The sequence below is a fragment of the Pithys albifrons genome, chromosome 13 (genome assembly GCF_047495875.1).
Source record: "Pithys albifrons albifrons isolate INPA30051 chromosome 13, PitAlb_v1, whole genome shotgun sequence".
Lineage (NCBI taxonomy): Eukaryota > Metazoa > Chordata > Aves > Passeriformes > Thamnophilidae > Pithys > Pithys albifrons.
The window spans coordinates 11,262,626-11,288,762 of NC_092470.1; the positions used below are offsets into that span (position 1 = coordinate 11,262,626).

Below are 26,137 nucleotides of genomic sequence, written 5' to 3' on the forward strand. Positions count from 1 at the left end.
CACTCTATGATTGATAATGGTCACAGCACATAACAGATCCATGTTTCATACACCCTTTAGAAAGGCACTAAGCACAGTATGAATCCACCAAACTACACATGAGATTTAAAAGCAAACCGATATAAGCATGTGAGTATGAAAGAGAGGAGGAATTTCTTAAGGACAGAAAAGTACCAACCCAAACCAAGGCACAGAAACACTAGCTAGCATGTGAAGCAATTGTATCCACACACCACAAAATATATGTTTTTAGAAAGTAGATTCTTGGAGATTTAAAGCATAAACTATGTACATAGCTCCCTCTGATGACCATTGGACACGATACAATGCAAGTCTCCTTTTACTTTTGTTCGTGCACTCAACTGACAGCTGACTGGTTAAATTCTAATTGCTTCCAAGTGAGGTCAGCAAAGGTATTTATCGAAAAGGACTGAACAACAGGCTCAACACACACATGCACGCGCAGCATAAGCACATACACACCATCGCTCTAGTGTGCTGATTTATGGAAACAATTATAATTCTGGTGGAGTCTTTCTGAGCTGAGAAAGTTTGTAGCTACAGTAGAGTGTCTCATGTTGCAAAAAGCAGACAACAGAAATGGAGTACTTGGGCGTCCAGCTCTTATCAACAGCAACAAGTAAGTTATCTGTCCTTTACGAGAATATTCAGCAGTGTCTAACAGCTATTAACTTTTATCTTCATTTGTATATGCTAGATGCTAAAAAAAATTAAAACTATTTCTACTAATAATCTGAAAAGGGTAGGAATGAAAACAGAGGGCTAAAGCTATGAGGTCTGTTTTGAAACTTGAACTAGAAAAAAGTTATATGATAGACTGTGCTAATAGTGACTATATAGGTATGAAGTAATAAGGAGAATTTTATCATGCATAAGAAAGTACTTGAATTGAATCAATAGGAGATTTTTGGAAGGACTTAAAATTGAAGACAGCTCTGTTTACAATCAGTGGAAATGTGTGTTTGTGAAAAAATTCGTATGAGAGATAACTTTTGTATATACATTTGCATATTTTTAAAACTCAGCTCAGCATGTCATATGTTTATGTGTAGCACTTTCGGGTAGCATATTGTACCTTGCACATTTGTAACAACTGAGCATAAAGACTTACACATGCACCTTTTCTCACAGATCTTTTATTTTCAGTGCAAGCAGCAAATTCAAGTAGTAAAGAAGGTCACAACAACAAAGGTTTTTATAACTTGTGTCTTTAAAGGATATTCTGACTGAAGAGATATTTCAGAAGCTCTTCTATTTCGCCATTAACTATTAAGGAATAACGATCAGAATTCTAGAAGAGGGAGCTCTCTCATTTAAATGAATCTGTAACTCATAAAGACAGAAGGCAGGTCGGTGACCTAACAGCAACAGTCTACTTGAGATTTAATTTTCATTATGTTGTTCATGAACACCCAGAACACTGCACTATAATGCACAAATGGATACTGACATGGATCCTGCCAATTTTGCTCTACAGATCATACTTTTACATTATCTTTCTAATGGGCACTGTATCTTTAGCTTGCAATGACATGACTCCAGAGCAAATGGCTACAAATGTGAACTGTTCCAGCCCTGAGCGACATACCAGGAGCTATGATTATATGGAAGGGGGGGATGTGAGAGTGAGAAGACTTTTCTGTCGAACTCAGTGGTATATGAGGATTGATAAGCGAGGCAAAGTAAAAGGGACAAGAGAAGCAAACAACAACTACAGTAAGTAACGTTTTGGCTTTTCCTATTTCTAAGTTTTTTGAAATCTACACTTCATTGTTTCCTACTCCTTGATTTATCGTAATTTCAAAAGAATTTTGTATAGTGGACTGACCATTGTGTAAAACAAGTTTGCCAATTAATAATAGAGCAGGACATTTGTTATTGATTTTGAAATGCGTCATTTTAAATACTACATTGTAGATCTGCTAATGTATTAGTTACAGCTGGGAACTATTAGCAAACAGAGAGCCTATTTTAACAAGTGAACTAAGGTTGGAAGTATGAAAATATAGACCCACCAACTTTGCTCATAAAATACTTCTGAAACATTAAGGCACATTTCTATAGTCCACAACTACCTAAAAGTTTGGTGTGTTTGAGTTAACAATTAAAATATATGCAATACTAGAAAGTTCAATGGAAAGAATTATGTAAACTCTCTTGCAAAATCTTTCAGATAGTTTGCCAAGCCAGGAACAAAATCTATTATAGTTTCTGCAGTTCATTATTACAATGATCATGATGCTGAAAAAATATTCTCCCCCCCTTCTTCCAAAACTATGACTCATCTAGAGAGAATGGACATACAATATTTTACAAAGCTCTACAAAATACAATTTCTGAACTGGAAAAAGAATTGCTATACTAATCTGTGTGTTTCACATAAGTATCTATATATCTTTGATTTGCACTTGAAGGCATCAAATTTTTCGTCACCATTTTTGCCACTTTTTATTTCGTGTTGTTACAAATATATTGTTTATTTAGAGAAACATGACATCTACTTGCAAGGACATTATTAAGATACAACGGGAAATGCATAGGATTATATTGCATATTTCAAACCAAAATTATAAGGAGAAGGGGCCAGAGACAAGTAAAATGACAAATACATTTCTAAGAATGCTGTTAAAAACAGCTTTAATGTAGGTTGTGTGTATTATTGTGCTGTTTATAACAGCAGCAGCAGAAGAAATCAGTAAATCAACCCTCCAGAGCTGTTAGTGTGATTCAGCTTTCAGCTGAGCCTGCCTGTGATCTGTAGGAACAGCACTTTCCATGCTCAGTGCTGCCTCGAGGGCTGCACCATTTATTTCTTTACTTCATGACTATATTAAACGCTTGGCAACTTGTGTGGCTAAAAGTACATTGACTAATGTGACTGTTTCTTTTAAAATTTGTTTCCATATGTCTCCTTTCTTTCTGCACTGTTACATAGTGAATAATCATATTGCTCTGAACGGCAACACGTGGCCCGCAGCCAACTGAGTTATTTGGGCCATGTTCAAGAAGACTCCCTTTGAGTTCCAGGAGGACATTGCCACAATAGGGGTCCATAGGGATAGTTCTGAAGTGAAAAGTTGTTCCCAAAAAAATCAGTGGAAAAAGCGTTACTGAGCATTGAAACAGATTTTTCTAAATTAATGCACATAAGTGAATATCCACAGTCCCCAGTTTTGTCTGTTACTATTTACAAACACCTTAAGGAAATGACAGCATATAGAGCTGAATATTTATATACAATTGCCTCTTTTTTTAGTTGCATGAGCAATTAAGCATTATTTCAAATTCAAGTCGAGGCTGTCAGTTCACTGCAGGATCCCAAGCTGCTGAAGCACATTAGTGACACCTTGAAACATCCTGCAGGGAGACCAGCAGAGAATATCAGGCCATGCTGTGCTAATGATGTCTCTTGCAGTTCTCTGAACACGTCATTATTATTTAGTGATGGCAACTAATTATTGCGCATTAATGAAAGGCAAACTGTCACTAAACCCTTAAATTTGTATTCTAGTGGAAAAAAACTGAATCCTTTTTCCTGGTAAATGAAACAAGTATCAGGAGAAAGCCCAACCAATAATTGAATGGTTACCTGGTAACTGTGTGCTTTGATGAACTGCCTCCACCACACTGGACTGAAGTGTGTAGGAAGCCTCCCACCATCTTAAGTTTAGGTCTCTTGCTGTAATTTATCTCTTGTATCCCAGGGAATAACATCCAAATGCTTTTGTTGGAAAGTAGAATAGGCCCATACTGACAAAGAGGACTGAAAAAATGTGAACACTGATAACTTGGACTTTCTGAGAAACTAAAAAAAATTAGTATTGTAGTATTATTAAAGAAACACTTTTTCATACCCTCTGTTCAACAAAAGATGCAATCAGTCTTTTTGGAGATGTGCTTATGGCTCTCTACTAAAATACCCAGAAAAAAATATTATATGAGGGGGAAACAAACAAATAAACCAAAACCAATCAAATTTAAAGGAAAAAAAAACAGGAAAAAGAAGTCCCCACCTGAACTATTACACATTCCCTCAGCAAAATTTTTAACATTAGAAGACTAAATGGGCTATTTTTATCCAGGGCCTCTGGAAAGCAGTTTTCATATCGTACTCATGACCAAGACGTATTAATGTGTGTTCAATACTTTTGTTTCATGATTTCCAGTTCTGAAAGTTAGTAAAAGGTAAATCCAACCTGTTGCTTAGGATGCAATCCCAGAACAGCTGCAGTCAAACTAATCAATGCATATGAAAAGTGTTGCTCTGAGAGGTTTCTTCTTATTTTATCCTCATTTTCCACTTACATAATAAACAAAATAAATAATTTTCCCTTTTGAATTCACTAACACGTGCCACTAAAATAAAAATAATAAAAAAAATCAAAATCACATATTTACCTATCATAACTTAGCTTCATAAAGGAAGCTGCCCTGACAGTTTTATAGAGAGAACCAATATTTGTTTTCAGTCCATGAACTGTGAAGCAGGAATACTGTGAAGAACAATCTTCACATTGAGAAATGTCTGTAGAATTATAACTTCATCACCACTTTGGCAAGTACCAAAAATCACAGAGGTTCCCTCACCAATTGGGACTATAAATATCAGAATGCCAAGATGGTGAGGAATTGGGGTCCTTGCACTTCACACTTCTCTAGTAGCAGAATAAAAACATATATACACAAATACTACGAAATCAATAGCAAAAATGATGAAAGTGTTAAAATTTCCTAAGGTTTGAAGTTAACAGCCTCTGTATCAAATGTATGTGGATGCAAATTTCATGACATAACTAAATGCTGAACCAAATTCTCATTCCCCAGCTGTAATAATCTGCATTTCTCACTCACTTGCTTGGAAACACGTGAGAAGTGAAGTGCTCAGCTCAGCAATGCGAGTGCTCTGCCCCAGGGAGGCGAGTTCTGCCCCAGCAGCGCTGCCCTGTGCGGGACCCACACACGGCCCTGAGCACATCCCAGAGAGCTGCAGAGCCTTCTGGTGGACACAACGGTGATAACTCAAGAGTGAACTAATCCCATCAGAGGACAGTGATCTCCACTAAGCAGAGGAAATCACTTTGCACCTGACAGCTTTGCTTTTAATCTGAAAACTAAAAGGCAGAGTGAGGACTGAGAGTCACATACTGAAAAACTAAAGCAAGAATTAGGAGGCAGCCAAGAGATTAGGTCACCCAGAAAAATCTGTCATTACTCATAAAAAATTTCACTTTGACAAACACTTATCATACCTTGTCCAAGCCTAAACCATATGGTTTTTATTAAAAAATAAATTTGGTATCTTGTTCATGGAAAAGAATCTAAGTGGGCACACGAAATGGACTTTTTGACTTCTTGATTGCAAAATGTTAGATTGAACAAATCTTAAAGATAACATGGCAATTTGTTAACTCTTCATTTTCGGTAGAAAAAAAGAAGTCTCTCCTTATCACTGTTTACTCCCTACTTCAGTTTGTGTTTATTCATTTTGCTATATTTTAGTTGATTTTGTTCAGGAAAAAAAAGGAAAAAAAATCAGTTTGACTCTATCCAAAAGGATTTACAACTACAACTGGATGATGCTTTAGGTCTTTCCATGCTCTGTTGCCTTTGGAATCTCATTTTAAAGACTTCAAAGGGTCCCTTAGTTACTAGAAAAGCCTTCCCAAAACTTGAATCCCAAGACATCTGATCCTATCATATTCCATGTGGGCTATAAACTCAGAAAGTGCCAATTTCCTCTTCTTTTGAGTGTTAAAACCAACAACAACAACAACAATAAAAGGTAGAAAAAATAGTCTAGTGAGATCTTGACATGAAATAGCTGAAATCTAGATTAAAGTTCTTGTCTTGGAAAACTACTTCTATTTTGACCCAAATCCAGCAAGTCACAGTTTTCAGCAATATTAAATGAACTCAACTCAGTTTTGTTCAAACCTAAATCCTAACTGATGACAAAATACACTTTATATGCATCTTCATGGTTAAATCCTCAAACCCCCTTATAAATTCAATAGCATTTTATATACACTTCTTAATGTAACACAAATGCTGGACTATGTATGCCATGCCACTGTATAAGTTTTATTTCTGTTTCTGAAAATCACATATTTCAAGGCAGGTGTTGATGTAGCAGATTAAGTTCAGGGTTATGTGTGTTTAAACAAACAAAGTCTGCTTCGCAACTGCATTCTTCATTTTTCAAGTTGCTTGTTCAACCAATACTTTGGTGTCAGGAGAAGGCAAACCTTCACTAACATGAAAATGCTTTTGCCTCATATTAGTACCCTGCTAATCTTTTCAATTAGAACAGAAAGAGATTTAATTCCAATAAAATATATGTGTATCCTCTTAAAACTTAGCCCACAGTGCCAAGGATAACTTTCTCTCCAACAGTGACTAATCAGATCTAAATATCACAGATTTCCCTGCTCCCTCTCCAGTTCTTTGTCCAGCATTGGTGGCACAAACCACCCCCCAGGTTTCAACCAGCAGAGACACTCTTTGCCTATTCCTCAGTCTGTACCTTATCACAAATCAGGTTTCCCTCCTCAGCTGGGGATGAAGATGGGTTTTAGCAAAGGTGCAGATATCGAAAGCACCTGAATTACAACTGTCTTTCAGATTCCATTGGCTTTTTCAGTAAGTATACCCTTAGGGAAAGTGAGGAGAAAAAAGCAGGGAATAGTCTTGAACCATCACAGCAAGATTCTTCAGACCCCACGTGTCCATGCCCAGATAGGTGCTCACCTGACACAGGGTGACAGGGGTGCCACAAAACACAATTAAAACTGTTTATTACTTCTGAATTTACCTCCTGAATCTTCTCACCTTGTTCATTCTGAGGCATTTACCACAGAAAAGTATGTGGAAAGCCAGACAGTAGCAGTTTACACTCACTTTCCTCTCTCTCTGAACAAGAATGATTGCACAAGCTCTGTGGGGGCAGAATCAAACCTCTGGGCTCAGGCCCAGGCAGCAGCTGAGATACTGCACCAGGGCAATGTCTGCTGCACAGCTCGAAAACTGGGCTGAAACCACCACGACCAGGGAAAAACATCTAACCTGAGTCCAAACACATTGTCCTTAAACTGATCCATTCGACCTTGATACAGCCCCGTAACTCAGGCGTGGCTTGGAAGCTTTACTGAATCTCTCAATACTGAGACTTATCAGAAATGAGAAATGGTGCATTTTTATGGAACCATCACTCAAATGTAGCAGCCAACTGTGGAAGCAGTTACAGGATACATTTAAAAGATGAATTGCAGCCCCTTCCCCTCAGTTCCGCCCCCCCAGTTGTTTACAATTTCTGAATGTTCACAAATTTCAGTGTTGTATCATCAAGCATGTTATTGCTCCATCCTGAAGAAAATGTGCTGAAGTGGCCCTGACCTGAGACCCAAGAGACTTGAGGCTAATCCAAACTTTTAAGCAATTTGCCTACAAACTTTGGGAAAATTCTTCAAACTCTCTGTGCCTCTATGAAAACAATTATTCAGCTCTCTGTAAAGAGCTTTAAAAAGTATTAGTGAAAAAACATCCAAACCTCCAAAGAATTATGTGTTGCTGTTATAATACTAAATAATTTTGTTATAGAATACTAATTGACTAATAGAAAATGAACTAAAATAACTGAAGGCAGTAACTAGACAGGAAAACACTGAGCTCAGATGAATCTTAAAGAAGCGATTTCTAAACAGGCAAATAGAATTTGGTAGGAAATTTAATTCCTTATACTGTCAATCTCACAAGACAAAGCCTAAATCCAGACAATCCCCATTCCCAGCTTCCAGCTTTCTGCATTGTTTGAGTATCTGAAAGTGATTGTTTCAGATTTCTAGGATCCTGCAGTACAGAACAAGGCTGGTTTCCCTCCCATCTTCCTTAAAGCTCAGGAAGACCAAGACATCCTAAAGCACATAATTATACTGTTCCACACTACATGATCTATCAACTAGTAGTATATTTTGGAACACTTTTCTCACCAAAACAGAACAGCTTTAGGCAAATGAAGGCTGTTGCTCTTCGTGGGTGGCACAATGCTGTCATTGCATAATTGACTGTCTATGACTATATTTGGCAACTGTATTTCAATTGTCTTTTTTGACCTTTGACTTTATTTTTAATTTTTAATTCTGGATATGAGCTTACAGAAAGGTCAAGTTAGCCTTCTGGTGTATGTAATTTAGAAACATTATTAATAAAATGTTAATAGCGAAAATTCTTATAGCAGTAACATTATAGAGGTTAAGAATCGTAGCACTGAATTGTCAGACTAAAACTTTCATAACACATGACATCATTTATACAAATGGAAAAAGTTCTTTGCAACAAGTCGTGTCGAAAAGTTAGAAGTGGATATTCACAGATATGGCCCATAACTTCATGAAAACACACCAAAAAAGCAATAAAAACACCAAGGCAATCAATATGCTCTCTTGACTCTTACGCTTTTAAAACAAAGAACAAAACCAGGACGAAGTTATTAAAATGTCTTTTTCTATTAAAAGGAAAGATATTCTGTTAAAAACACTAAAATCTTCCTTCAGCATCTAGACTCCCAAAACCAAGCCCAGTTGGGACACTGATCGATCAACTCGAGACCAAACACAGAAACAGCAAAAATGACCATTTCATGGCATTTTTAACCACAATAACATCAACAGGGATCAATAAACACCAGTTGTCTCCATCACTCCAATAATAACACTTCCTGAATCGCCCCATTACCTGTGGGATTTCCTTGAAGGAGTCTCCCAGCATCAGGACTATCACCTTTAGCACCAGTTTGCTTCTTTCAGAACGTGCCAAAAGGCACCAGGAGGTGCTGCAGGCTATAAAAAGGTGGTGATCAGACCTGTTCTTGGCAATTTTGATACCTTGGAATTTTGATATTTATCTTACTAGGAGGTCATGTGTTTCAAAACAGAAAAAATACCCCCACCTGTAACAAGAAGCGTATTTTCATTAATAACCTGTGCTAATTTTATGTCTTTTATTACAACCTTTAAATTTCATGTGGAATTTGATGTTTCAATCAAAAGTAAATGTTCACAGCAAAGAAAAGTAAACAGAGAACTTTATGACTCTTAAACAGAGAAATTATAAATGAACTTGTATATTATTTACAGTTGAAAATTATTAGTGGGAAAAAATAATCACAACCAACATCCAGTTTGGAAAAGGTCATTGGTGACCCTGTGCTGCAGCCCCAGAGTGGCTCAGGGAAACCAGTGCCCTCCTTGGGGAGCTGTTTGTGTGCACAGCTGTCAGCAGTGGAGTGGCCAGCAGGGAGTTACACATGCCAGGTGTGTGGAAACACTCACAAGAGCTTTCTGGTTTCTTTTATCACAGTTCACAACACTGCATTGTGAGGATAGATGGGGACACCACTCAGAGGGCAAAGCTAAGGGTGGTAATGCTCAGGCTCTCCAGCTGCCCACCAAGCAGATGGATTTGGGAGAAAATGGAGATCTAGCCAAGGGAAGAAGGCAGCACAGAGGGGAGAACAGGCCGATTCCATCCAGTGCTTGTGTAGCTTTGTGTGAAAACAAGAGTTCTTCTCCCTGACAGAAATTCTGAAGTAAAATAGAAAGGATAACTCAATCCTGAGAGCTCAGCCAGTACTGACACGACTGGAGAGTGCAACTTTCACCAGCTTTCAAAAGCAGCTTTAACTCCACCATGCTAATTTATTTCCTTTGGAATAGCCTGGGCAGCTTGGGGACTGCACATAATGTGCAAGATGATAGACAGAAATCCAAGCAGTCCTTGAGTGCTTATTGGTGAAATTTTACAAGGATTTAGGGAACCAGCTCTGTAAATACAGCTCATAATGATTCAAACAACAAGGCTTGCTGGTTAGGGCTGCCTTGCAGAGGGGAACAGATTTACACTGTGGGAAAGGCCAGCAGATCTTCCTCAACAGCATTCCTTGATGTTTGCTTGGGGAGAAGCTGCACCTGCGAGGCCTTGAAGTCATCACAGCCAAGTCACTTTGCAATGCCATCACAGAACATTGTGATACTCCTTTCCAGAAGAACAGTCACAAACACCTGAGCTCAAAGTGAGACTCACCCCAGCTGAACTTCCCATTCAGCACCATTGCCTGCATTAGTTTAGCATCATCCTACCCACCCCTTGCTATAGCACAGCACAAAGAGAAACCTCGGCCACATACTAAGCACATCACTGACTACACACAAACCGCAAGTGTGACAAAATTCAAGCAGTGCTCTGCCTACAAACACTGCTCCTCATCAAAACATAAACTGCATACAACTACAAGTACTTTCAGACTAACTGGTGACAAAAAGCCATTCATCCAATTTAAGTAAGCTCTGCTCTTCTAACCAAACCTTTTACAGCTTTCACTGAGCAGGGAGATTCTGGTCAGTATTTCCAACAAAGACTGAGAAACCAATCCAAACAAAAGGGTATATAATTTCCAGGGCAAGAAAGTTCTCTAGACCACTCCAAAACACTGCATACAAGTCAGAAAAAAAAAAGAAACTTTCTTATGTCCAAATTATTATTCCAAAAAGATCACTCTTGCACTCAGAAAAAAAATACTACCACCTACCTCATGAGGTAAAGGACAACATAAGAACTGTGGAGAAAGCCACAACAGCAAACACATGGAAAGGCTCTTCCACATAAGGGATCCTCCTTTCACACTGCTGATCAGCTACAAGGGACTGACTGTGCCCTTCCTCCTCTCAGTCAATAATGTAATCAGGTACACAGGTGTTTTGTGTCTCCTGCTCTATTTTCCATCCTGCCACCCCCCTCCAGGACTGTGTTTCAGAGGGCTGAGTGCTCTGTCTGAGCATCTGTTTCAGCAGCCAGGAAGGAAGCTTTCTTATTAAGGATATAAAAGACAGACAGTCTGGCATGTTCTCCTACCTTACTAAGTGTAACAGCCATATATTTAGGGGAACTGGTATTGGACTTTGTAGTAAATATTGATTAGTTCAAAGGAAACCAAATGTTGCACTGATTTTGAGAGTAGCCTTAGGAGAGTCTGCTCAAATTGAAAAGTAAATGGCAAAAGTCCTAGGCCACTTATACTTGTCCCTTTAAATGCCTTTTAAGTTGGGCAATAAATGTAATACAGCTATTATTAAAAACAAACTTTTAGATTATTATAGACCAATTTCAATCAGAATGTTCATATTAGCAAACTGGTGCTCAGGCTACTTGATATAAATAGCAAACTAAAATTATTTCATGTGCCTTCATTTCTGACTGGATATTTACGTGACTTGGGAATTTCAGTCTATATTACTGAAGAAAACTGTCATGCAACTAAATTAAAGCAAAAAAAAATTTACCACATCTTTCTAGGAAACTATTACCACATATTTCACGGAATTCATGCTCTGTTGATTTTTTAGCTAAGTAATCCAGTGTTTTGAACTTGAATTCCTCTATTTTAATAATATTCTTCAAGGACATGCTCAGATGAGAACTTATGAAAAGGCACTTTAATCCAGAAGGAACACTAGAAGCAAAACTTGTGAATACCAAAATCATAAAGCTATCATTAGACCAAAGTAGACCAAAAGCAGAATTTTTCAGATAATTCATAACATGTAAGGCAAATACCAGTAGTTTGGTACTAGCTCTGATCCAAGCAGATGATTTAAGAGAACATGATGAGTTCCAATGGCTGTATCATGTAGCAGAAAATGATAGAAGTGATAGAAGATGCATCTATCACAATTATCATCAGAAATTATTGGGGAAATTATTCAGAACTGTTCAACATCTGAAATGTGATAAATACTTATCTTTGTGAAAAGAAGACTTTTCTTCTTACATAACAAAATATGTCATAAACACAAGTAGGTATCTGTACATTGTCCTTCCCAGAGACAATTTTCTAAGAGTGTTGACAAGTGCTCAAGGGATGTTTCAAGTTACCTTAAAAAAGGGCAATACTTCAGCCTAAGCCTCACAGCATATGTTTGGTACTTACACTTCTACATAACTACAGGGGATGCAAAAATGTGCACGTAGCCATTGTCAGGCAACTGTGAGACAAAAATAACAGAACCCATGTCCTGCCTTTGTCCTCATCACTCTGATGGTCTTGTATGCATAAGATACTGACATTTTTCTCCTGCTAGGGCCCAGTTAAAATGTAGGACTGTCATTACAAAAATACTTTCCCCCTTTCTTCCTCTTCACATCAGCTGTTCACTTCTTTCTGTGATACAATTTTGCTTGGGGCATCCTTATCCACATATGACAATATTTTACAAACATGAGTTTTGAATAAATAATGTCCCCAATAAGGTACTTAGATTCCAAAATTAAAATGTAAGTGATCACCACTTTTCAGGTGATGCAGGGAAATGCAGAGTATTTCTGTCTCTATACAGCATGGTAAATATTGAAGATTTTGGATCACAATTTATTATATTGTCTTCTTGTCCACAGTTCAACAAATCAGCAATGGGTGTTTTGAGCTGAACTGAGCTTAGCAAGTAGAACTGCCAGTTATAGCACACGTTACTCTTTTGGATGGTTTCTTTGTTTGTTTTCTTCTTAAGAGCCACCTGGCACCCCAAAGCATCCTATTAGATTACCAAATAATTATATATACATCATCTAATGGAATCACATATGCTGTGATCTACAGGTGGTATTGCACAAAAAAGTCCGATGTGAGCCCTCTCAGACTGTGCCATGTTTGTTTCATTAACATAGACTTCTACATGAAAAAAGTAATGCCCTCTCTGTGTGCATGGTATTTGATTGCAATACATCCTCACAAACACAGACATGTAATCAGCATGAGAAAGTAATCATTGAGAAGTACAGCATTAGCTCTTTTCAACATACAGTCAATATACGGCATTTCTATTGATACTGACTCCGGGGTGGACTACAGACAACTGCCATCAATAGTCTAAATAGTTGCTGTTGAAAGTAAAAAACACCACACAGCTGTGGAGGAGTTAAGTTACTGACTAGTGGAAAAGCTATCTAACCCTGTGATTCATTAGGAAAAGTTTGCTCAAGAGTTGAAAGACCCATATTAGGAAAGAAACAAATACATGCCATTTGTAAACGTCTGGCTCTACCGAAATCAGTAAAAGTTTTGTTACTGATGCCTACCCATGGCTTGAGGAGTTTATTTTAAAAAATGCCAAATAACTACTGCTTCTGCAAATCCATGTGCTTTCAATTTTAGATACAATTTCATAACATTGGTAATAAATACTGGACATAAAGAAAAATGAAATTCCTTTTCCACTATTAATCTCTTCCTGACTTTCAAGTCAGAATGACTTACTTATCTGAACAATATCTATGTACGAATAAGGTCTCTATTCCTATTGATTCTACTCAAGATATGGGCTGGAGAGTGCATACACCAGAAACTACCAAATTTAGGATATTCAACTAGAAATAAAGTTGGTTATCACTTTTTAAATATATGTACAAATTTATAGTTCTGTCTGAAAGACAAAAACAGAAGTTTATTCTAAGTTTTTCTGACCTATATTAAACACACAGACCCACATTTGTATACTGACTGAAAACTGACAGCATCATTTACAGGGAATATCTACTTAATAAGGAAAGTATAATCTCATTTTGTAATTTTTTCCTACAATATAACATTTGCACTTACAAGAATATCTTGATAGTCATCGGAGAATTAAGGTGTCCCACAAAGACCTAATTAACAGTAGCAGAATCACTTTGTTTCCTTTTTTGTGGTAAAAAAATCATCCTCAGTTAACAGGTATGTTTCTCCAGCTCCTCGCTGCAGAAAAGCTGAAGTCACAGATATTTTATGCAAAGAAAGAAAAGGTTTCTTCACCACCCTGAGTGCTTGGAGTAGCCGTAACTGTTTCAATCAGAGCAAAAAGCATAGCAAATCCTTCAGCAAGAACAGGTTTTCTGTGTGCATTTTAGATCCTACCACTCTGGGTACAGCCAGGCCCTGTCCTGCTTTAACCACACGATCTTCAAGGCAGTTTAAGAATCTCCTGCTAAGTTCAGTGTGACATAGTCACTTTTATGTTACAAACACTAGGAGAGAACAGCACCATAAAGAGCAGAAATGATCATAAATACAGTGCAGAATCAAAACAGGCTGTCAAACTGAGTCTGCCAATCACAAAATTATACAAGTGTAATGCAAATCCTCCACAAAAAAAAAAAAGAAAAAAGAAAAAAACAGCAGAGCTGCAAATCTTTTACTTGCACACACAGCTTCTGCTACCTAGTACAGAGTCTAACATTCAAAACCCACTAATCCTCACCTGAGTCCTCTGTCCCTATAAACCTATGAAAGAAATCTCTAAATGTTCCTTAAGGAGAACATTTTACTCTCCTCTGCTTGAACAAGGTCCTTGTTTAAGCTGAAATGCATGTTTTCAAACATCTACAATTCATAGAGCAGCTGTTTTCCAGATTTTAAAGGGGTCCATATACTCTGCTACAGATTGCTTATGTATTACTTCTGTGGAACTCATCAAAATTTCATGACAGCAATACATATAAAAGCAAAGTGTAGCAGAAAAATTGAAAAGTGGAACATTCCCAAAGGCTAAAAGACTGAAGCTGTTATCAAATGATTGAGTGGTATGAAATCTCCCATTTGTCTCAAGATCAAAAGTATGTCTTTAGGCTTATGCCAATGCACTGCACTGCCGTCTATCAAACGGGTTGTTTGATTATTGTCAGAGATGGAAATCTGGAACTCTACAAGTACAATAATATGGCTGCTGGGATGGATCTGAAGTTCAGGTATTAGATCCTTTACCAGACTGGTCACAGATACTGTTATTACAAACAGTCACCCTATGGTGATACAGCAGCACCTGCGTGCTCTGAGAGCCAGGCAATGTCAGCACTGCAGTTTGCAGCACAGCAGAGCTCTCACCCTCCCGAGGCAGTTCAGGGCCAGGAGAAACTTCCCTCAGTCGGGAAAGAAAGTGAACTGGTTTCTATCACATTTTATGTACTTTCCTCTGGCTAGCTGAGAGAATGCTGTAGTGGGGGTTCTTGGTGACAATGCAGAGAAACAGTGGATAACAACACAATTCTGACTTCATAGTTGCCCTTTTATATGTCCCCTTTATGTATCTTATACCTGATATAAACTAATAATTTAATATAAATTGAAACATATATCTTAATATAAACTGAAATAAATGTAACTGCACCAATTCACAAATAGGAATATGTCTTGGTTTGAGATTAACTGTCTTGGTTTGAGATAAGCAATAATAATTAGAACAAAAGCAATGGGAAACTGGTTTGTGTACAACCAAACCAATAGTAAAATATTATAAAGTTGATTAAAAAAGATTAAAGAAATATCATATAATTTGGCTAATTCTATGCTGTATTAACTGTTCAGTACTGATTACTTATTTCATGACTTTTTTGCATTTTAGCTATGACTGATAACATCTTTTCATAAGATAACATCACACTATTCTATTACAGCACACTGGAATCTGTGCAGCCCTTAGGTCTAGAGCCCTGATTTCTACCTTTAGGGTAGAAGTAACTTTCACAGAAAAATTGGGTCACTGTTTCTATGTAATACTCACAAAAAGCAAAGCACAGAAAGGCTGTGGACTCTAGAAAATATTTACATTACTCTGGTTGCAATAGTTTTCTCACTGACTTCCTGATATTATGCACATGGACAAACTGCGAGTGTGCACTGACACTTCCATCACACACCCAAGGTGGTTAACACTTGATCTCCTCTACTCTGGCATTTGCAGTCAATGCTGAAAAAATCCCTAGATTTTTGAGCTGGTCATTTCAGCTAAATTTAAAAAGGCAGATTAAAAATCACACAAATAAATACAGAACAAAAGAGAAATTTGGCTGTAGCTCCCACAGTATCTTTGCTCTGGTAATGGCAACTGGTCCTGTAGCCAGGAACAATTGTCTCCACTGGTGCTGATGCTGCTATTTTCCTGGTTTGATATGGGATTGTAAATCTCGATAACAGCTAAAGATAACAGCTGGATGACAGTAACGCATTTATAAATATCTGGTCATGTAAACAAAGAGAGAATTTTCAAAGTGCTGCCTGTGTGTAATGGCAAATATTCTCCTGATTTCCCTAAAGTCAGGCTTCCAGTCAGGCTTAAAATTTTAGACTAGCAAAACAGTGTGTAATTACAAGGAAATTATTAAACTATGCAAAATTAGGACCAGGAATCTTAAGCTATTTGAAAAAATATTGTTGGATATTTGACACACATTTTGATCCATATATGGAGCAAGACATAAAAAACATCTGGTACAAACCCTCTAATTTATTTATCGGGATTGGATTAAATTACTAGATTGGTTTTGATTTTGAGAGGTTTTCAGTTTTTGCCTTCTATATATTTTAGCCTTTGGTCTAATACACATTTTGAAATTCATCTAAATCTAAATAATTGGTCAGCAGCAAACCAGAACAATTTGAGAGACATACCACGTAAATGTATGTCCAGTGGTGTTTTGAAGGCAGGAGTGAGCCAGGTGGTTTCTATCAGTCCCACTCTGGGATGCACAAAGGGGTTAGTGAGATTTTCTCAGCAGCTTCTTGCATTTTGCACCTTGACAGGAATGGGGTGGTGCCTGTTTGTGTCCTGGGTGCTGTAACTGATCCATTTATACATCCAGCTTCAGCTGTGCCTGCCCCGAGCGGCAGATCCGGTGGGAAATGGAACTGAAATGTCCTCACTGGGGCAGTGCTTGCCCTGCATGTCACAGAACTGCTCAGAGTGGGAAAAGATGTCCATCTCTTGCAATGGGGATTGCAGGGTTTATGAGTGGAACGATCTCTTAACTATGTGAAACAAAGGTTTACTGTCCAAAACTTCAAACCATTAAAAACTATTTGCTTTTATGCCCTGTGCCCCTAAATATACACTGAGCTCTGCAATAATGCAGCCACTTTTGTTCTTAAGCATCCACTTTCTGAATTTTACTTATTTTAAATTATATCAGTTATTAGCTACATCTGGGAGCATTTTGACTAATAAAAATGCATTGTACTGCATATTTAAATTGATAACACATTGTAGAATGTCAATATGATCATTCTACAAGCATTTAATAATCACTTTCGGTCATTTCCCTGAAAAATGTATAATTTTAAATTATCCCTAAAGAACACAGGAAGGCAGTTTTCAGGTCCAGTTTGTCCCCAAAATATGGCTCTCCTATTCCTCCTGTCAAGCCTTTTTCAGTGTTTCAGGAACCAGAAAACCTGCCACAGGAACAGCTGGAGACAGCACAATATGCAAACAAAACAGCTAAACTTTGAGGTCAGGGAATATTTCATATAAAAAAGAGCAGATTCTGTCTGGATTTATTTTTGCCCCCTTTAACTGAATAAGTCCAGCACCCAGGGCCATGTTATATTTAGGACATTTTTGTGACTGCTGCAGCCACTTTATACATGTGATAATAAGCAATAACAACACGAGAAATGCACCTGGAATTAAAGTTTTTCTGAAGACAATTCAGATAATTAATAATTTGTTTTCTTACACACAGATAAGGTATGTGAATACCCAGTCCTGTTTTTGTTAGAAAAGGTCTTCCACGGAAATGGCTTGACTAAACATCACTAATTCTATCCAGGAAAGGGAAAAGGAAAACACCAGCCCTTTACTAGATGAAAACACAAAATGCTATAATAACAAAACAAAACAAAATAACAAAAAAAACCCAAACAACCAAAACAAAACAAAAAAACCCACACAAACCAAAAAAGACAAATTACTCTGTTTAAAAACTTTTGCATTAATGGAAGAATTTGAAGAGACAGGAGGCTGTGGTCCTGTGTGGAATTTTCCAAGGTCAGACATCAAAGTAGCTGTAGGCACCGAAACTGAATATGGCAAGTTTTGCACCTCTAAATGGATGCACTGTATTTTGCTGTGGAAGGGTTAAGAAGCAACATTTTACATTTACTTTTGCTATTTTGAAGCTACATTCTGAAAGTTTGCAAAGCTTGAAAAGATCGCGTAATTCAGAGAAATTGGCACAAAAGATTTAAATACTAGAAATATCCTTCCTCTGAGCTGTAGGGAAAGTATTTGTTGTACAAGTTCAGCTCTAAACTATTAAATCATTAATTTTCTTACTGCTTGGAAAAAATTACATTTTGTAAACAGTCATTCAACTCTTTTTTCCCCCATTTTTCATATCAGTAAATTATTAATGCTGTAATAAGAGAGCACTTCTTCAGACTGAGGATTAAGACTTGGATTTTACATGACAGTATTAATTCTTAAAAATAATATTATTCTCCATTATAACCATATGTTTAGCTTCAAGGCAGTTTTTATTGGAGGGAAATGTAGTTTCCTGCAAAAATGAGAAATGACTACATGCTGTATAAGAGGGTGATCAAGAAAATATTTATATAAAGCACAGTGGAGATCAGTAAAGTGAAGGGTTCTAATAAGTTTAATGAGAGAGAATGAATGCCTGGGGCAGCATGTTATTCAGTTGTTGCTATACACTGTGCTATTCACAAGTCACACCTCTAAACTGAAAAGTTCCATAGTTTTGCAATTTACGGTAGTGAAAAATGTCACAGCCTTTGGTTTTGAAGATTAAATCAAGAGGAATATAGAAAGACAGAGGTCTAATCTGCTAATGTTTGAGTGAGACACATCCAGGAGAAGGCAAGTCAGAGTCAGAATGTCCTAGACCAGTTCTTCCAAAGAGGAATGAAGCATTTGATTCATAAACCCACCTAACCCACAGACATTAGCAGAGAGTTTACAGAAAACTGAGGCCAAACAGGTTGTCCAATAAGGAAAAATACTTGGAAGTTCGAAGCCATTTACCTTCAGCAATTATTAATTACAATACAGTCACTGAAATCCTCACTACAGTAATTAGGGGAGGTAATCCTGATGAGCACTGCTTTCCATTTATTCAATTTGAAAAATAACTAGAAAAAAAAGATACAAAGGCTCTTAATATTGCCCACTGCAGATCAAATTAAGTTTTAAGTGAAAAGGAAGGTGTATTTCCAGACATCAGCCTGGAAGTTCAAATCAGACTCTTCACTTGTCTCTGTGGTGGCAGCAACATGTGGTTGGAAGGGCAGATTATACATTTGATGATACATGAGCAACTGTAAATACTTCGGGCAATGCAGACATAAGAGTGGAACTTGGCTTACCCCCTCCTTTTCTGTCATAAAGGTAAACACGCACAAGTCCAAGTACACATGCAAAGAACAGATCTTGTAAGTAAAATAACAGCATTTCTGAACAGTCATTTCAGTTCCCTGTTGTGTCTTCCCTCTTATGTTTGGTTCTTCTGTTGCATTTTTTATACTATCTCCACAGAGATATCAAGTTAGCAGTTCCTTTCAGAAACCTTGACATGGCTCAAATTCCATAAAGTTTGCCATAAAGTTGTTCTATCTAGCAATGCATGTATTAATCAGTTTGCAGGATTGGGACACAGATATTTATGGATAATGTAACATCAAATAGGGAATGTTTAAAATGATCAATAGAAGAGAATCCAGTGGAGTACAAAAAGTACTTTGATGGATTTCTGTTTAGCAATTAGTTCATTTTCTTTTTAATACAGTATGCCCACTGCTTTTGTGCCCAGGGAATTGCAAAAAGGTAACTCAACATCAGCTAATTGTGCCTAATCAAACATTTTTTGCACACAGACTAAATCTTATAAGGAAATTCTGCTACTGGAGGATGTTGAACAATTCACTGCACTGAGTCCTGCAGGAATTTCTCTCTATCGTTAATCATCTTTCCTCAGACAACTACAATTTCGCCTGCTTGGAAATTACACACGGGACAAACCCAGGAGTTTTGAGTGCTTTGAATATTTGTCCATGATATCCAGATGTCTGGCTCTTCCCTGAAGCAGTAGCTTCAGTTCTCCTGACAATCCTTGACAGCCCCATTGTTTATGTGCGGGTTGTTTTCCAGCCACACTCATATCAGGAGCGCCTCAGAGAGGCTCCACACGCATGGCAGATGCACACATGGACACAGCACAGACACACAAAATAAAAGCTTTCTGAGCCTTCCATGTTGGTCTGTGCTGTAAATAACAACCTAGATGTGTTTGAATCACAAATCAAAATTCTGAGTATCACAATGAGAAGTTAAAAGCAGAAAGTGACAGTGAATATATGTACCAATTTGTTCTCTGTGACCATAATTAACAGTTGATTAAAATCATATCCATAGACAGAAAGTTCCTGAGGTAGAGAAAATCTCATGTCTGCTTAGAAAATGATTATAACATATACTTTTATATCTATTTCTACTTATAAAGCTTGTGAACATAAGTTCTGTAAGGTACCATCTCGGAAACTCATTCACTCTCTTACTAAGGAAAGTACACAACAAAAATGCAAATTCTACTTTCTATTAAGTGCAATTTAATAAAAGGGAAGGGTAAAAATCAAGTTGTATTACAAAATATCTTAAATGAATACCTTTATTTGCAGTAAATTTTTAACCATTAGATTTTATATTTGAGAGAGAATGAGCACACAAACTGTTGTACCTAAAGATGCATCCATTGAAAAATATTATTAAGAATCAAAATAACTTAAACACATACAAATACTTCACTATTTTTAAAAAAAGAGATAGAAAGGGGTAATGTTTCTGCAACCAGTGACTTAGAAAATTATCCAATGAAAGCATTCACTTCACTGATAGACTCTTCTGGGAGACCACTGAGGTGTCATAAGCCAGCTAATGAATGCATTTACCGTGCTGGGCCACCAAACGCACACAACACACACACCAACACCGTGGAAGTTTTCCAAGGTACTTTATGATTGACCATCAGGATTTGCATTTTCTTGCTGTAAGAGGCACAGACATTAACTTATTAAATCCCAGAGCAAAAGAACAAATTACATTAAATACCATTAAACAGTGTCAGCAATGACGAGATCGTTTTTCTTGGCCTTGAATCATATGCAAAGGTCACTTGAATTCATAAATATGTGCACTAAATTCAATTAATTAGAAACACAAGTCAGTGAAATTTAGAAGTTTCATTTTGTTTTGACTTATTCTCCATCCAAGTCTTTTCTGCCCCCTCTTTCACTATTGGAAATACCACATGCTTTATCTTAAGACAATCCTGCCTAGCAAAGGGTGTTTCACAAACACATTCCTCACGAGTGCTGAACTGTCAGTGCCCAAACTAATGTCAGCCTCTCTGCTCCTAAAAATCAGCAACAGGCTGTTTTTTTCAACTTCACTGCAGACAGAGGCCACAAGAAATAAAGTGTTGTACCTATGACACAAAAATTGGTACTGTAAAGAATTTAGAATATACTGAAAGTGAGCATTAGATATGTTACCTATTTTTTAAAAGGAAATAATAAGAATTTAAAATAACAACTAGTTTCTGGGCTAGCTTTTGCTTTTCTGTCCTTAAAAAACATACTTTTCCTTTCCTTCTTTTTCCTTCTTTCCAGCATTTAGAAGACTGCAGAAGTCTTCTTAGCAGTTTCCATCTTACCCTCAAACATTCTCTCATAACACTTGTGCCTGACAGAACACAAAAGCACTGGGATGAGCTGCTGTTGGCCTTGCCAAAAAACGTAATGGATGCCAGAATTTCCCTTTGTATGAAGGTCTAACAAATGGAGGAGCAGTGACCAGAAACCTCCTGTGAGAGACACTGAGGGCAAACCTGCAACATATGAAATGTCTGGAGAAAGAGCCTTCTGCTGAAGGACTGAGCATAGTGTGCACTTCAGATCTTCCTGAGCAATGTTCCCACCTGGCCCACTGGGGCAGTTCCCCAGCACAAGAAAAGATACCTGGCTCAGTGGTTCTGCTCCCTCCCCTCTTCCCAAACCCCTGCAGACAGGTTGGAGCTGCCTGCTGGATCCTCAGGCATGAGCAGCACTTTGTGGTTTCCTCACAGCTCTCAGAAGCAAGAATTGCAATTGTTCTTTCAGCCTCTTGGCTGCAAAATGATTAAAGACAAATGCCCTGATGTTGTTAAATCACAAGGCGCTCACTACTTTGTTATAGATAAGATGCTGTTATTTGAGGATATTATGGGTAAACACAGAGAGACTCTGCCTATTCAGCTATGGCTGATAAAAATTAATATAATCTGTAAATGGATTGTGTCATAATAAAAGCAAAGATTGTTAAAACACAAAAAAGGCATGGTGTGTTATAAAATAAAAAAAAAGTTTAACAAATAGAAGGAAGAGGAAAATGTTAGTGTGAATATATTAACTAAATCAGAAAAAACACTTAATATCAGGTGATTAAAAACAAAATTATCAAATACCAAGAAATAATTACCTCATATGAGAATGCTCAGTTTTGTATCACATAAATTTCCACCCTGAGGTGCTCTCCTGTCTTTCAGGCCATGGTTATGGAATAAGTCCAAACATAAAAGTGTCTGCTTGTAAAGTACTGAGCAACTGCAATTCTGGACCAGAATGCCAGGAAACTCATCTCATTTGTGATGCAAATTTCCTTCAAAACCTGAGATATTTTTCACCCACTAAAACTGTTGTCTCAGCCTAAAGGGTTGGTTTGTGTCTTTTTTTATCCCTACTGTATATCAGTTGTCTGTTATTTCATTTGCACAAGTGGTTACAAAGAATGCTGCCATCATCCACAGTCATCTCTTCTAAAGACAAACCATGGCCCATCCCAGCTGAGTGTGTTTTACGTACACCAGACAGAATTTCAGCTCCACAGGAAACTTCATTCACTACAGGCATTTTGAGCTACATTTGATACACTGACCATGCAACCATATAAAATTGTTTGGAATTTCATGCTGATTTTACAGAAATTACAGTTGTTTTCAATTTTGTATGCCCATCTCTAGGTTGGTTTTTTTTCTTTCTGGCTTTAATCTGATTCTTTCCCAGTTACTTTGTGGTATATTCAAGTCTTCTCTTAAACCTCTTCCGAGCTTCTATGGGGAGGCTTTAGATAAAGTTACCGAAAAACACAGTTTACATTTTAATTTTTAAATCAGGGATATTTAAGACCTTGTTCAAGTTAGGCCCTCTGAATTTCTCATGAACTTCTTATCAATTTAAGTATGCCTTTAAATTAATTTTGGTTATTAGAGTATGAAAAGAGTATTTCAACAGTATTTCAACTAAACAATCTACATATAAGAATTTTCTCTTTCCCATCCTAGCTTGGTGACTTTTTCCTTTTCATGAATAGAGACTGGAAGGATTAAAAGTCTTTAGTTTAAAAGGAAACACATAAGAATGGACTTGCTAATGTAGGACAAGGAATGGTATAAAGATTGAGGAGAGAGGCTTTCCCTAGTACAATTTCTGACTGTAGATTGTAGCTCTTTATCATTTCTCTGAAGCATCTGGGGCTTCAGAGAAATAATAGTATATATGTGTATATATGTACATAAACACTTAGAAATTGGCACAGACAAATCTCACACAAGTGCCTGGTTCATTTTTTCCATTTTTGTGTGAGGTTTTTTTCTGAAAAGATTTCAACTTACTATACCTCTCTTGATGCTCTGAAGCAACTACCTCAGGGATAAAACCCTGGCTCCACTGAGTCAGCTGAAATCTTACAAATCTCTTGTATAAATGTTATTCTTTATGTATTAAATGGCTACAAACATAACATAGCATAGAGGGTTTACTTCCATCACCATTTTTGTACTGATTAAGGTGTTTACCGCCTTCCAATGAATCATCCCACAAGAACCAGCATGAACACTGCAGGTCAGCTACACTGGGGCTCCCTGCAAGAAAAATGACATTATTGGATTAGTTTCCAGTACACAGAGGCTGTTCCTGCCCAGTCTCAAAGACATTCAGTGATGTATAATTTCATAATAAAAGAGAAGAACAAAAGAAGAGTTTTTTTCAAAAAAATAAAACTAACTAAAGAGATCACATTCACAGACTTGGCAGATCTTACAGGCTCGACTACATAACCATATACACAAGGAGCATAAGGATACCCATATCTGCTCAGGTCCAAATTTAATTCAGCCCAACATCCTGTTGGCAAGAACCACCAGTAGCAGAAGACTGCAGAAAGTACAGAAGAAAAGGAAATATCTGCAGTTGGCCAAAACTGTGGTTGAACAGTTTTATCCCCTTGACAGCTACTGATGGATTAGGTTCCTACCTGCAACCACCTATCCAAGAGTTATTCAATTTCTATTACAGTGACTGAGTACCAAGAACATACAAAGTAAACACAGGCCAATATGATGACAGTGTCATATAGTGAATATAATGTGAAATCTTGAGTTAATAGAAATACTGAAAGGAAATGAAACAAAGATTAAAAAAATACAACTTGCCTTCTCTATTTTGTGGATTTATTCTTTGGTATATTCTTTGGTAATTTCCTGCTTTGGTGCTGTAATTAGAATATAATACAAAAGAGCATTTTCATATTTAAATATAATTGATAAAATTATAATTGGAAGAGACAGTGATTTCCATTATCCACATCTCTTTAACATCAAAGTTTGTGTTAAGTATTTATATATCAAGCTGAGAATTGAAAAAATAGAAAAGTAATTTAACTGTTTTCATAGAGAGATTATGTTGTTTCTAAGTGTTAAATATTCCACTAGGTAGTTCATCAAAGAGCCTGAGCTTGAGAATTGTGCTGAGAATAACAGGCATGCAGGGAAAAGCTGGATATCTTATAAATCTTGTATATTGAGAAGCAGCTTGTGAAACTGTTAAAGTACTCAAAGCTCTGTCCATATTATATTGACTATTACTCAAAAATTATTCATTCTTGTCTCTGAGAGATCTCTGATAATGGATACTAAATTTAAGCATGTGATACAACTGCAATGATGGCACTGACAAATTAATAAACTTGCAGTGTATGACTTCTCAACCTTACTAGTCTCTTTCCATAGTTTATGCACATAAAGGAAGAAATGCGAATAAAGTAGAAAACCAAGTATCCCAAACCAAACCAAAATAAATCCAACACGTGAGTACGAATCTCATCATCTACTTCAGAAAAAAAAATCTAAAAAAAAAAGTAAAAATTGTAACAATTGCCTTGGACAAAACCTTTTGGCATTTTCTTTTTAGAAGTAGTAGGATTTCTTACTATTGTAACTTCAGTCAACATCCACTTCCTCAAGGAAATCTCCATTCTATGGCCATGATTTGTTTTAAAAAGTCATTTTGAATCTTTCATTTTTTAAAAATTCTGCATAAATAGAAAACTCAAACATAGATTTTTTTAAAAACTCTCCTTAAGTTAATGGTCAGCACAGGCAAGAGAGCACATGGATATAAACTGTTACTGAAAAAATGCAGATTGCAAATTACTACGAAGTCTGTAGCCATTAAAATAAATCAAGCTCTGGAACAACCGTCGGCAGAAACACTGGGGGCAAAGAAATAACAACTCCAATTTAGTATTGGCAAAGTTTATGAAAAGAGAATTATCTGATGCAATTCCCAGGCTAGCAGAACACTGGACTTGATGACCCAGAGATCCCTTCCACTATTATGCTCTTTGTTTGGCTAAATGCAGATGTTCAGCTGCTTTTCAGCCTCACTGTGGTTTTCTAAAATGAAATGTAAATTAAAGTTAATATAATTTTTGTTAGTTTCAGTTACAAATTGCCCTTTGTAGGAACTGTTACTGGGCCTGCAGCAGAGTGAGCTTGTCAGAGAATTCTAAAAGCTTTACTTAAAGCTGGCTTAGCACTCTAGAGAAGTACAGCAGTGTGAGTGCTCCAGGAAGAACGCCCAGCAGTGCACACACCATGAGGAGAGGTAACTGATCTGGCAGGGAAAATAGGAGGGGAAAACCCACAATACAGGCTAGGATAAAAACGTATAGAGAAGCAGAAATATCACAGATACTCAGTGCCTTTCAAAAAATCCCTAATTATTGAAAAATTATTATCACGTGTGGTGGCTGTGAAAAGTCAATGCAAACTTGGAAGGAAAAAAAATGGACTGTTTTGTTAAGGAGGAAAGTCACCTTTCCGGTGACAGTCTAACACACGGCTCTGCCTCCCTGTCGCTCCCTGGTCTCCCCACACTGAGCTGGTGGAATCTGCCTGGAGTTGGCTGCCTTTGGAAGTCCCCACGTTG

At 37.2% G+C, this 26,137-nt stretch overlaps 1 protein-coding gene across 2 annotated transcripts in view; it reads left to right on the plus strand.

Annotated features, from left to right (window-relative positions):
• Positions 1–416: 416 nt before the first annotated feature.
• Positions 417–26,137, plus strand: part of FGF7 (fibroblast growth factor 7) — a 28,118-nt gene continuing 2,397 nt past the window's right edge. The window contains exons 1-2 of one of the 2 annotated variants that reach the window (XM_071568456.1): positions 417–640; positions 1,543–1,737. In XM_071568456.1, the coding sequence (XP_071424557.1) occupies positions 601–640; positions 1,543–1,737 (235 nt within the window). In that variant the 5' untranslated portion in view covers positions 417–600. Of the gene's footprint in view, positions 641–1,202; positions 1,738–26,137 lie in introns of those variants that run through there. The other variant, XM_071568455.1, reaches the window with a different exon arrangement.